The sequence below is a fragment of the Syngnathoides biaculeatus genome, chromosome 3 (genome assembly GCF_019802595.1).
Source record: "Syngnathoides biaculeatus isolate LvHL_M chromosome 3, ASM1980259v1, whole genome shotgun sequence".
NCBI lineage: Eukaryota > Metazoa > Chordata > Actinopteri > Syngnathiformes > Syngnathidae > Syngnathoides > Syngnathoides biaculeatus.
In genome coordinates this window covers 35,130,736-35,145,016 of record NC_084642.1, presented here as the reverse complement: position 1 = coordinate 35,145,016, position 14,281 = coordinate 35,130,736, and the positions used below count along the sequence as shown (strand labels likewise).

General features: G+C 41.3%; 1 protein-coding gene across 5 annotated transcripts in view; it reads right to left on the bottom strand.

Annotated features, from left to right (window-relative positions):
* The window catches only part of efl1 (elongation factor like GTPase 1), a 75,987-nt gene that overhangs the window by 38,291 nt on the left and 23,415 nt on the right, over window positions 1-14,281 (bottom strand). For all 5 annotated transcript variants that reach the window (XM_061815561.1, XM_061815563.1, XM_061815565.1 and 2 more), the window contains 4 exons: window positions 11,966-12,089; window positions 9,327-9,406; window positions 2,837-2,973; window positions 2,614-2,736 (listed from right to left, as the gene is read on the bottom strand). In XM_061815561.1, coding sequence (XP_061671545.1) covers window positions 2,614-2,736; window positions 2,837-2,973; window positions 9,327-9,406; window positions 11,966-12,089 — 464 coding nt within the window. The remainder of the gene's footprint in view (window positions 1-2,613; window positions 2,737-2,836; window positions 2,974-9,326; window positions 9,407-11,965; window positions 12,090-14,281) is intronic.

Here is a 14,281-nt window from a genome sequence, read left to right as displayed (position 1 = left end):
AAACCAATAACATAAAAACGACCCTACTTAATCAAAATAATCAACTCTATAAGTAAATTAAAACAGCACTATATTTTTCAAACAATTATTTTTACTAATAACTTCTATTGAATAATGTATGGATAATAGTTTACATTTCTATTTTGTGAATACACTTGTACTAATGACTTCTTAAAGTGCCACAGACACCAAAATGTCATGTCATGTCATTATCCAAGCTGCTTATCCTCACAAGGGTTGCGGGAAAGCTGGAGCCTATCCCAGCTAGCTTCAGGAGAAAGACAGACTACACCCCAAACTGGTCGCCAGTCAGTCACAGGGCAGATATCGACACCATCATTGAGTGAGAATCGATCCCATGCTGCCTCCACGAAAGGCAGGCGTGTGTACAACTACACTATCAGTGATTTCACACCAAAATATACATTTTAAAATACATATTGTTAACAAAACTGACCGACCGTAAATATTCAAAAGAAAATAAAATTGCCAAAGTCTATTTTTTTTTTTTTTTTTTTTTTTTTTTTTTTACACGAAGGGGATTTAAGTCTGGACAAGAAGTCACACGTGTCCTTTCTCAAACATTAACCAATCAGGAAGTGATTTCCTCGCTGTCTGCCTCACGCTATCGGCTATCATGGCAGACGGTGTGCCGTTTGCTTTCTCGCTTATTTTAAACGGCGAATCCATCGTGAGTTATAAATTGAGAAAGGTGAGCCCTTCTTTAACACTCTAGGTTGCATTCAAACAAATTGACCCGTAAGAATTTCAAGACGACAAGCTGTCTGAGATAAAAGCACTGCGACTGGGGCAAACGCACGGGGGATCCAACGTGAATGTTGTCATGATTTTGAGACATTACTAGTTTGATCCGGATCTTCTTCTTCTTCTTCTTTTCTTTGAGCTTGTCCCGTTGGGGGTCGCCACAGCATGTCATCTTTTTCCATCTCAGCCTATCTCCTGCAGCTTCCTATGTAACACCCACTGTCCTCATGTCTTCCCTTACAAGTGTCTTTGCATGTGTGTCAATGGATAAGTGAGACGGAACCCTGCAGCGTGTGCGCCGGAAGGGTGAGAAGGGGAAAAAAAAACGTGATGGCGAACGGGGAAAAGTGCCTTTATTGTTCCTGCCACCCACCTTAGCTGTGCAACGAGAGAAGGAAGAGTTAACCCCGAGCAGGACGACCTCAGCATGGAGAATACATCTCCCCTGCATCTCCTGAACATGGTCACATGACCACAGCAAGAAAGATTAGCATGTTATTTTCGCAAAACTGGCTTTCGCATTGAATGAAAATAGCTCGGACTTTCCCAATGGGATGGTGATCTTTGGAGTAAATCACGTCAATTTCGCTCTTAAAATGCCAGGGAAAAATGCAGTTAAATAAAAATATGTGGATGAACACAGGATGCTTTTACCAGAGTGGGTGTGCTCATAATTTTTTGGTTGACCGCAATGGCCAGCCATGCTCTCCCTTTTGTGTCAGATGTCAATTGCATTTCATAGGTTCAATTCTTCACTTCAGCTCGCTACATACTAACATTGACCTGGAATTTCCAAAAGGGACTGAACTTCCCAGTCACAAGTTAGTCACTTTGAAAAATCACGCAGAAAAGCAGATGCAGTGGTTTTTTATTTTTTTATTTTATTATTTTTTTTTTTTAAATAATGAAGCATTCAGAGATGAATGCTTGCATCCTATCAAGTGGCTTGGAACACCGGAAGGGCCAAAAAGACATATTTTGGAGGGTATTTTTTTTTATGGGTCCGTGATGTCACTGAATCAGTTTTATTGGCTAACTGTGTGACAACAAACAAGCAAGACCTTCAACTGTCCCGCTACACTGTTGAACAGAGAATATCGGACATTAGCATGATTGACAGCTAAACTGAGACCTTCAATCATGTGAGTATTTTAGTGTTGCATTAGATGAGCATTATGCCATACAAGACAAGGCCTGGATGAACTGGTAGTTTACCTATGTGAGAGAGCACACAATTTTAACTTTTTAAAATTACTGGCCTGTGGTATTGGTACTGTGTAGGAGTCGATTTGTCTTATCATGTTGGTGTGTGATATTTACAATAAATCTGGCTGAGCAAAGCTATGCTTGTGAGGAGGGAATGATATTAATGTATATGTTGTGGCTTTTTGCTGTGACACAGTAAAAAATGTGGCTTTTCATCTCCGACTGGTTGGCCACCCCTGAGTTACCTCCTAGTCAACTCAACTGGTTATTACCCAATGCTCTATATGGCATTACTTGTAAAGTAAATGATTATTTCCTCTACAAACTCATGCGCCCCATCCATCAGTGTGTTTAACGTGTAAATATGTGACATGTTATTTCAGTAGTTTTATTTCAGTGTAAACGGGCTTGAGGTCCGAAACTTTCTTTTGAGCTGTTTTCGGCCAACATTCGGTGGATGAATTTTTAGCTTGTCACTATTCTTAAATACTGCATTTTTAAATTTTGTACTTTAATATAATATGAATTAAGAAAAAGACATGGTAAAGAACAATAAAATGCACACATGGATCACAACAGTTCGAGCGAGCCGTGGCACAGAACAGAAAAGAACAGTGAAAGCATACGTGTTCACGTTCATACCATTTTTCAGTGCCTGCGTACTCTCAGGCAAGGTGTCAAATCTTCGTACTCCTACACTCATCAGTTTCTCCACCCGCTCTGCTGCTATTTGTAATGGACTCGGAAGCTTATTACATACCATTGCTAGAGCCAATGTCAAAGAAAAATCTCAAAGACTGTAAGAGTATGAAATGAGCCTGGAAAAAAAACAGCACAGCAAATAATTTAATAGCTAAAAGGATACAGAGGACAGCCTGAGACACTGGTAACCACTGGCTGCATATAGCAGAGAGAAGGACTTTAGGGTCAGAATGACGAGAATCCCTGGCCATCACTTTGACGCCAAGTGATGATAGCACCTTGTCAACTTTCTCCTTATCTCTGTTAACAAAAAGACTCACAGATTGACAAAGGATAATGTACAACAGGTTCATCTCACAAATTAGAAAACTTCATGTAGTTCTGTAGTTCAATTCAAAAACATTATATCGATTCACTACTCTAAATAAAAACTGACTTAATACCAGGGATATCATTTGATGTACATCCTGCGTTTGAGATGCACAAAGATTTGCAATTTTCAAGTGATTTCAAATCTGTAACCATAGAGCCTTAAAGTCTTAAAACCCGCCTTAAATATGCAATATGCATGTGTGTTGCTTAAGACGTTCCACACAAAGCAAATTGAAGAAGCAATACATTTAAAGTATCAGTCCTGTCTTGGTACAAGCCAATCAGAGGAAGACTGGAATTTTTTTTTCATGACTCGATACATTTTCATTGTTGTAATGACGGTTAACAGAACAGCGTTTGTTATACAGATGCACAGAACTGGGAAACTGTAGGAAAAGTTAACTACCATTATTTATTTACATTCGCTAGCCGGCGGGCTAACAAGTTTGTGAGCTAATGTGCTAAATAGCTCAAGCCACGGCGGCAACGTTGTTTAAAACATTAGCGCTCAGTGTGCGTTCCTCACCTGTCACACACCCTTACTTCCAGAATATAGCATAACCATAACGGCACGTCAATATTCAGGCAGTAGTTGACATCAAGCGCATTGTCGGCATCATTTGATTGACAGATGGTTTTACAGTCCAGCAGTTTGAGGGCTGGCTTTAGTTTACATTTTATGGATCATTTAATGACGTAAAAGCTTATCAAATTCAGATAAAATATCTTTCAAATGCCAAGAAGCAGCAGAAATTATAGTGTACATCACAACATTCATACAATAAATATAAATAAAGAATAAAAAATAAATACAATTTGTCATTTGATTTAAGAACATAGTCCAAATGATTCAGTACATTTTTTTTTAATTCAGTCAGATTTGTCAGGGTTTTATTTGGGCCCATTTAGTCAGTTACTGACTATTCCTCTTTGCTTAAATCTTATTTATTTACATTTTTCATCTATGAGATACTTTTTGTTTTACATGACCGTGCCAATGTTGAATATTCTTTAGAATTAAAGTTTATTGCTCTCAAAAAAGGATGCACTTGAATTATTAGTCTATAATCGTAATATCAGTGGCATTAAAAAACAATGATACTATCGTTTATCCTGGTAATTTTGGTGAAACTATATCCACCATGGTTGTGTCCTGCAGTCCCAATTTTGGAGCTTGGGATTTTTTTGCCCCCCCATCAACACCAACCTGGGCCGCGCACCTGTCCTCAACCAAGAATCATCACTAGCCACAGAAGATTGCCAGATTCCAAAAACCAGCATCAGAGTATTGAGATTGTTTATTTTCATCCTCCTGTCATCCCAGACCAACTTCAGCAATCCTTCCATGAGAATTCCTCCTGAGACTGCAGGCTTTATCGGAGGCTGCAGGCTGTAGAAAGAGCCTCCTCCCAAAGTAATATGGGAACTTACGTTCATGGAGCCAATTCTTATTAAATTGCTCGTTAATCTTTGACCTTCTTCTCAGTGGGAAAACTTGCAATATAGCAGGGTATTCAAATACTTATTTTCTTCACAATGGAGGGTGGTTGGGTCGCTGTGGCTTTAAGAGGGATTTTTCTACAAGGATTATGAGAGCCAAGAGCTGCAAAATGGGCTACCGTGTTTTGGCACAACTCCTCCCCTGTCCTCACATCATTTAACTAATTTGCAATCAAGTTAGGGTGGTTGGGAAGCCACCCGGCGCCATAGAATTCCTAATACTTGAGAGTTAGTGTAAATGGGATGCTGCTGCTTAAAAAATGTGATTTTTTTCCAAAACGATCATTAGAGCCATTCAAAGATGAGCTCAAAACCAGGGACGAACCTACCGACCTAGAGAAACTGATCTCATTAAGTTGGATAATTATCTTCAGAAGAGAGGTTGAGAGGGACAAATTAGCAAGTGTAACATAACACCATTCACGAGCAGAGCACCCCGAGCCACATATCACACCCTGAGCTTCCCGTTGCTTCCGCTTCATCATCCACCGGACCTGAGGAGCCCATGCCTCCAGGCAAGACCCATTCAACCTTTGGGAACCTCAGCACCACATTACTCTGTGATTTTATATTTATTATGAACAGGTAGGTCACCGCATTGCCACCTTCCCCCTCAAACCAAAAGACCAGGCCAACCCCACACCTCTCCCAGCTCTCCCTTCCATGTGATGGTTCCCTCATGTCTTTACCCTTCATCCTAGCGGAGACTCCTCTCTCACATAGAACACCAGACACCTTCCGCCTACTGTTCCACCCCATTGGACCCTTTTCTTCACTTCCTTACCACACTCACCATTGCTCTGGATTGTTGCCTCAAGTATTTGAAGTCTTCTACCCTCGCTATCGCTTCTCCCTGGAGCTTCACTCCTCCTCCGGCTCTCACATCCGTGCACACATTCTGTTTTACTTCGGCTAATCTTCATTCCTCTCCTTTCCAGTGCGTGCCTCAATCTTTCTAATTGTTCCTCCACATGCTTCTGCTTTCACTGCAGATCACAATATCATATGTGAACATCATAGTCCAAGGGGATTCCAGTCTAACCTCATCTGTCAGCCTATCCATTACTAGCGAAAACAGGAAGGGGCTCAGCGCAGATCCCTGATGCAGTCCCACATCACCTTAAATTCTTCTGACACACCTATGGCACATCTCACCACTGTTCTGCTGCCCTCCTAGCTGTCCTGTACTATTCTAACATATTTCTCTGCCACACCAGACTCGTGCATGCAGTACCACAGTGCCTCTTTTGGTATTCTGTCATAGGCTTTCTCTAGGTCTACAAACACACAATGTAGCTGCTTCTGACCTTCTCTGTACTTTTCCACGAGCATCCTCAAGGCAAATAATGCATCTGTGGTACTCTTTCTAGGCAAGAAACCATACTGTGGCTCCCAGATACTTACTTCTGTCCTGAGTCTAGCCTCCACTACTCTTTCCCATAACTTCATTGTGTGGCTCATCATCTTCATTCCTCTATAGTTTCCACAGCTCTGAACATCACCTTTGTTCTTGAAAACGGGGACTAGCACACTTTTCTTCCATTCTTCTTGGCATCTTCTCTCTCGCTAGTATTCTATTGAATAAGTTGGTCAAAAACCCCACACCCACCTCACCAAATTGCTTTCATACCTCCATTGGTATGTCATCAGGACCAACTGTCTTTCCATTTTTCCATTCTGTTCAGTGCATTTTTAATTTCCCCCGTACTAATCATTGCCACTTCCTGGTCATTCATGCTTGCCTCTTCCACTCTACCTTATCTCCCATTTTCTTCATTCATTAACTACTCCAGTACTCTTTCCATCTACTTAGCACACTACCAGCACCAGTGAACATATTTCCATCACTATCCTTAATCACCTTTACTTGCTGCACATTCTTCCCATCTCTATCCCTGTCTGGCCAACCTGTAGAGATCCTTTTCTCCTTTCATATCCAAGCTGGTGTAAATGTCGTCATATGCCTCTTGTTTAGCCTTCGCCGCCACCACCTTTGCCCTACGTCGCATCTCAATGTTTTCCTTCCGCCTCTCCTCAGTCCTCCCCATGTCCCACTTCTTCTTTGCTTATCTCTTTCCTTGGATGACTTCCTGTATTTTGGGGTTCCACCTCCAAGTCTCCTTCTCCCCTTTCCAACCTGAAGGCACCCCAAGTACTCTCCTGCCTGCCTTTCTGAGTACCTTGGCAGTAGTCCAGTTTTCCTGGAGCGCTTCCTGTCCATCAAGAGCCTGTCTCACCTCTTTCCGAAAGGCTGCACAACATTCTTCCTTTCTCAACTTCCACCACCTGATTCTCTGCTCTACCTTTGTCTCTTCTTAATATTCCGACCCGCTACCAGAGTCATCCTACACACCACCATCCTATGCTGTCAAGCTACACTCTCCTCTACCACGACCATACAATCAGTAACCTCCGTCAGATTACATGGTCTGCACAAAGTATAACCCACCTGTGTGCTTCTACCTCCACTCTTGCAGGTCACTATATGTATCTGTTTCTTCTGGAAAGAAGTGTTCACCAGTGCCAATTCCATTCTTTTTGCGAAGTTTACCACCATCTGACCCTCAAAGTTCCTTTACTGAATGCCGTACTTACCCATCACTTCTTCGCCCGTTTCCTTCACCAACATGTCCATGAAATCCGCACCAATCACAACTCTCTCTCTCTCAGGGATGCTCAGGACTACTTCGTCTAGTTCTTTCCAGAATTTCTCTTTCAAATCGAGGTCACATCCTACCTGTGGGGCATATCCGCTAATCACAATATACACAATACCCTCAATTTCAAATTTCAGCCTCATCACTCGCTCTGATACTCTTTTAACCTCCAAGACAATCTTAGCCCGCTCTTCCTTTAAAATAACCCTACTCCATTTCTCCATGGTAAAATAATTTAAACCCTGCTCCTAAGCTTCTAGCCTTACTCCCTTTCCACTTGCTCTCTTGGATGCACAATACATCACCCTTTCTCCTAATCATCATGTCAACTAACTCCTGAGCTTTTCCTGTCATAGTCCCAACATTCAAAATCCCTACACACAGTTGTAGGGTCTGTGCATGCCTCGTCTTCTTCTGCCGATTAAGCCACTTTTTTGTCTTCGACCTACATTATCTGAATTTCTACCTACGCCTTGCAGATTAAAAGTGCCGTGGGCAGGCATAGTTAGCCCGGGCCATGACCTATCTGTTATGGAATTCGTTTAATGAACACTCATATATGTTTGGCACAGTTTTACGCCAGATGGCCTTCCTGCCGCAACCCTGTGCATTTATCCAGGCTTGGGACCAGCCTACAGGACGCGCAGGAATTTTCCCCTGCTTCGGGCTGCAGATAGATACCCTAATTGACTCCCGTGGTGATGAGAATTTTATTCATGAAAGTTTGGTGTGTCAGCTTCAGCTTCCCCAAGAGCCCATCTCATTCCCTAAGATGGTCATCATTTTACGGGTGTCTCATCTCCCCTGTTACCCACCAATTCTTCACATTCATGTTCATCACATCTGTGTTGTTTCCCAGTTTGACTGCCCTGTCCCCCTGGATTTTATTGCATCACACACACACTCATCTCAATGTTTTAATGCACCACATACACACATCTGGAGGGGACGGTGGATCGTGTGTGGGAGGGGTTTGGCTGTTAGGCAGCAGTGCCTGGTACCCATGCACACCCGGCTTTAGATTGAGCAGGTCTGTGCTGTTTCCCGGTTTGGTACAACTCCCTTCCCCCTGGATTTTAATGTATGTATGTATTACACACACTCATCCCCATCTCATAATGCTCTCTCGCTCTCCCACCCCCTCTCACCCCCAGCAATCAGCACCAACTTGACTGCACACCTGTCCTCAATCGGCACTCATTGCTCCCTCCATAAAAGCCTGCCACAACCAAGAAACCATTACCAGCACATTGACACTTGATAGTGGTACACAGGCTGACTCAAGGACTCTAGTTTGTTAGTACTTCAGTTTCCACAATCATATTCACCTCCTTGTGTTCTCCATCTTCGGTGCTCCCATGACCCCCGCCTTGCTGTCTGCTGCATCCACAGTGCCAAGCTACCCCACCTGCTCAGGTCCCCACTTCCTGCTCGCTTCTTGTCCCGACAGTCCACCATGTTGCCTTGGATAGCCTCACCCTGAGCCAACCCTCAATAAACCAGTCAATACCTACTCCCCCTGCTTCAGTATGGTTTTGGTTCCAGTCAAAGCTTATACGATTAGTATTGTGACAATATTGTCCCCAAAAAATTGTGGGAGGCCAAAACACAATACATAGCGAGACAGCAAGAGGAACAGAAAATACAACTATATTGTTTAAACAGTCTAAAAAATAGTGTCATTTGAAGTAAAAATCTACACTGCAACAGGACTACAAAGCAAGAATCATGACATAGTAGATTATTCTCTGGATCTGTAATTAGCAGGGACATTCCCAGAGCTGGGACTCATGTTGACAGACATGCAACAAGGGATGCAAAAAGTCTCTAATATAAAATGATATATGGAATGTTATTGTCTTGTTATTTTGATGATTTTAGGTTACAGCTAATAAAAAAATATATATACATTTTACCATATCCAAACTGATTGGAATTTTTGGCGAGAAAGTAAAGATTTTAAATTATAAATTAGATTGAATTTAGCCTTTTGAACAGTGAATGTGTTGAATGGATTTGGAATTTATGACAGTTTTTCCTTGTTGGAATAGCAATGCTGTAAAAATGGGCTAATAAATGAGGCCAGCTAATTTTCAGTATTTCAAAATAGATTTTGTTACTCACTTGCGAATAACAACAGCATCATATAAACTCCAAATGTTATCCAGGACAAGCTGCACAAAGAGTGGTTTCTTGCCTTTAAACTGAAAAACACAAGGGGATAAAAAATAAAATTCAATAAGTGTGGCACAGACTCCCTCTCACGGGCGACAATTTCAGAAATGCATACAAATACCCTTAGTAAAACCAAACATTTTAAAACAAATAGTGATTAATGTTTATTGGAATGAATAAAAATATTTCATCAACTGATGGCAAAAAATATTCTTGGCCATTTCTTTTGGGTTGACATCCATCTGTCTATCCACTTTCGGCCACTTGTCCAAGGTCGGGTCACAAGGCAGTAGCTTTAGCAGGGAAGCCCAGGGTTCCATCCACTTAGCCACCCGCATCCAGTTTTTCCAGGTTGATCTAAAGGCATTCCAAGGCCAGCCCGGAGACAGTCTCTCCAACATTTCCTGGGTGGTCCTCCAGATGGGACATGCCCAGAAAATTTCAACAGGGAGACATTCAAGAGCCATCCTAATCAGATCCCTGAGTTCCTCTCAGTGTGGAGGAGCAGCAGCTCTACTCTGAGCCCCTCGCTGATGAGTGAGCTTCTCATGCGTAGGGAAAGAGCAAGAAAAGCAGAGATGCAATACAGATGTCACCAAACACAACCCCCTCTATGCCTCAGTTCCGTCTAGAAATTTTGTTCTTAATGGTTTAGTACAGAACTGATGACAAAGGGCATCCTTGGCAGAGTCAAACCCTCACCATAAATGAGTCCAATTGTCGAAAATGCGGGCCAAAAAGTGACACTGGACATACAGGGACCGAGCAGCCCGTGTGTCAAAGGGTTCTGCACTCCATACTTCTGAAGCAGCCCTCTCAAGGTTCCCAAAGGGACCTATTCGAACGCCTTCTTTAAGATCAAACAAACATGTAGACTGGTTGTGCCAACTCCCATGCGTCCTCGAGGACCCTGCTGGGGATGTAGAGCTGTTACACTGTTCCATGGCCTGGACGAAAACTACAGTACTCTGCTCCTTCTGAATCTGAAATATGACTCCCAACAGACAATACACTCCAGCACCCCTGAATAGATCTTACCAAGGAGGCTGAGGAGTGTGATCCCCTTGTACTTGGAACAAACCCTAGGGTCCCTCTTCTTAAAAAGGGGGACCAGCACCCCAATCTGCCAATCCAGAAGCATTGTCCCCAGTTGTCCATTTGATGTTGCAGAGGCATGGAACCAGGACAGTCCCACACCATCCAGAGCCTTTCGGAACTTCGGGCGAATCTAATCCACCTTGCCACCGAGGAGCTTTTTAACCACGTTAGTGAACTCATCCTCAGAGATAAGATAGCCTGCCTCAGAGACCCCAAACTATGTTGCCTCATGGCAAGGCGTGTCGGTGGAATTGGAGAAGTCTTCAAAGTATCCTCCCCACCGACTCAGAACGTCCCGAGTCAAGGTCAGAAGTGGATCTCTTCTTTACACACAGTGTTGATGGTGCACTCCTTTCCTTCCCCATCCTAAAACAATGGATGGTGGACCAGAATTTTATATATATATATATATATATATATATATATATATGTAAAATAATAAAGGAGGCCAGCAAATTTTCAGTATATATAAAAATCATCAACTGACCTTTGAAAATGTAAATTACGACGATTCTGTTTCTCTTGGAAATAAATTACCTCTGTAGCAAATACACCCTATGGCACACATGATTGACCCCCCCCATCCAAGATGTCCGTGTCATTAATGTGTCAGTTTTCCAGGTCAGGCTACAAGACTGAAAATTGTGCATCTTTATTTGAAGCCAAACTTTGCAAAATGATGTTGTACTGAACAATAAGTAGGTGATTTGGCAAGACTAAAATTTAAACAATTTTATATGCTTGATCTTTGAGATGGAGACAGTTTCAGAGTTGGGAACCATTTTTGTTAAAATTGTATCTCAATATCTATAGTCTCAACCAGTAATTCATGTGTGGGTCATGCAGAAAGAATAACATTTAAACTGGAAAGCCAAGTCAATGGGTCTTATTTTCCCTCCACCACATACAATGCTTCAACCCTTCTTCTTGCGCACTGTGAATGTACTGGAGTGGCCAAGGCGAAGCCGAGACTTGAATCCAATCAAACATCTCTGTAAAGACCTATGTCTGTCCAAATGTGAACATGGTTTTGCCAGAGGTATCACTACCCCCCACCACAAATCAGTGGGATACAACATTAACTCTATGAGGTTGCTCTTGTTAAAATATAATGATGGGACTAAATTTTTTGTATTCCATGACCATTTCTTCCGTGTATTCAGGACCTAAACCATTTAGTGATTTATAGACCAGTAGTAGAACTTTAAAATCTATTCTAAAACTGACTGGAAGACTGTAAAAACATTATAATTGGAGCTATATGCGCCGACCGCTTTGATTGATAGCATAATTTCCTGGTTTAATTTGTACTTAAGTATTAATTTAATTAATTCAGTATGTTGTAGTGTACATCCAGTTATCTACTAAATGTTTTTTTTTGTATTCATTATATTTTTTACATGTATTTATTTAAAATTAAATAAGTGGCACAGAAAATGGAAGGATGTAACCTATATGTTAAAATTAATGTTGCACTATTGTAACCTTACCTGAGCTCCCTTCATGATCTTTTTAGCTTTTGCATTGAGGTAGAAATCTCCCCATAGAGTTTTGCGAAGCACCTCTGCATTAATGCCCATCCTCTCACTGTATATGTGAGCAAAATGTTGAATGCTGCAAAAAAATAAAAAAAGAAAGTTATCTGTCAAATTAAAAGTTTTTCCCCAACCAGAAGTTCCCAATACAGTGGTACATCCACTTACAAAAGTCTCTACTAATAAAGATTCAGTTTACAAAAGGCCTTCCCAAAAATATTTGTCTTTAGTTACAACAGAAATTCAAGATAGGAAAGGAAAAAAATGGCGCTGGATTCCACTGAACGTAAAGTAAACATCCTGCACTGTATTCTGGTTTGAAAGCGGCGCGATAGAGCTGCTCTCCCATTGGCCACTGCTGGAACACTTTCCTGGCATCACAGTGGCCTTAGAGATGTCAATCTTTAGTCATGACGCACATCCCGTCTCTTGGTTTATGTGCTGCAATAGAGCAGGTCCCCCTATAGGCTACCACGTAGCACCTCCGTGGCATCACATCCTTCCATTGGCTCGGAATGATGTCAATCTTTATCCGTGACACGCTTCCTGGATCTTTGTCATTGAAGAGAAGAGTTTTTTTGTTCATCAAAATAAAACAGGAAATCGTTGACAAATACGAAAAAGGCATCCGTGCATCTTGGGTCATGCTGCTGCTGCTGGACTTAGGGAGGTTCAAAATGGAGGTTGAAAATGAAGTTGAGGAAATTGTTTCACTGGGAAAGTCTCAACAGGACATCAACAAGTTGGTTCAGGAGTGCAACGAGGATCTTTCGACGTTCAGGACCACCATGAGGATTTTTTGACGTAGAAGCGAAAGGCTGGAGGCAATGCAATGCAATGGACGACAATGGAGGAGCACTTTGTGGCGTACTGGAGGAGGCATCCACTATTCCATCAGACAGAATAAAAGAAATGACGAAATTCCATGACACTTCCAAATTTATTGAAAATAATCATCCGGAAAATGTGTTAACTAGTCGAGCTATTGCTTACTTCGATGATATTTGCCTTCCACATTTCCACATGATTATTAAAAGTTGTCGAAGGCAAACATTCTTGGATTGGTACTTCACGAAACATTGAAAGTTAATGTTTGTGGAATTTATTAATTTTGGTGCAATTGTGTGCGTGCCTCCGCCTCTGAAGACACCACAATGACTTTTTGCTCGCCATGCACTTCACACTAAAAGTACATGAACATAATTTTTCATTATTCTTTACATTATGTACAATTTGAATGCTTATTTCTGACAGCGGGTGGGGTTGGGTCGGGGGACTTGGAACGGCATTTCTACTCATGAAAGTTTCATGTTAGGAAACGACTTCTGGAACGGATTAATTTCGTAAGTAGAGGTACCACTGTACTCAAGACACAGATGAATACTATTTTCAGAGTTTAACTCCTAGTCTTCACAAAGACGTCTAACCATTTTAAAAGAAGAATGAGGAAATACAGTACAACAGCATCACAATAAGATACAGGACATATTCCCAGAGCATATGGTAAAAGAAGTGGGTGAAAAAAAAATGGCGATAATGCTTGATGCAGTTACTACAAGCATAATATTTGAAATTAAATAATTCCGTCATCTTTATTCAGACAGAACAATTTAAACAACCACAAGGTTCGCAAAGTGCTGCAAGATACAATAATAACACAGCAACAATATTAACAATAAAAACATGAAAATTGAGAAAAACTATATAAAAAGAAATACAGTATGCCACCATTTGTGGCCCAGTACATTTGCACATTTTTTTCTCAGTTTGTTTTATTTTCCCCTATAATGAACCATATTGTGTTAGCATGTGTTTAAACATGCATAAATCAACTATATGATGGTGCTCACAAGGAAGTGAGGAACACTTGCAATTTTACATGTGTAAAAAGACAACTCTTACATTCCACCACACATTACCATTACCACACAAACCCTTCACACTTAGTGTCACATCAAAACTAAAATTATTTCCCACATGAAACATAATAGCATAACACGAAAACAATCAAACAAAACAATGACTCGAGAAATAATTTACACAAAACATGCACTTTAAACGCTATTTATATCATTAGTACTGCAAAGCATGCTGGGAAGTGCTAGCATGCATGCTCACACATACTAGTTTACATGTCTGCTATCTATGTAACTAGCATGTTTGGTGTTAGTCAATTGAAATAGTCACTCAAAAAAACTTAGATTTTGAAACATGGTGCACACAAGGAGTGTCGTATTATAGTGCAGCCCATCCATTATGGCGAAACCTTTA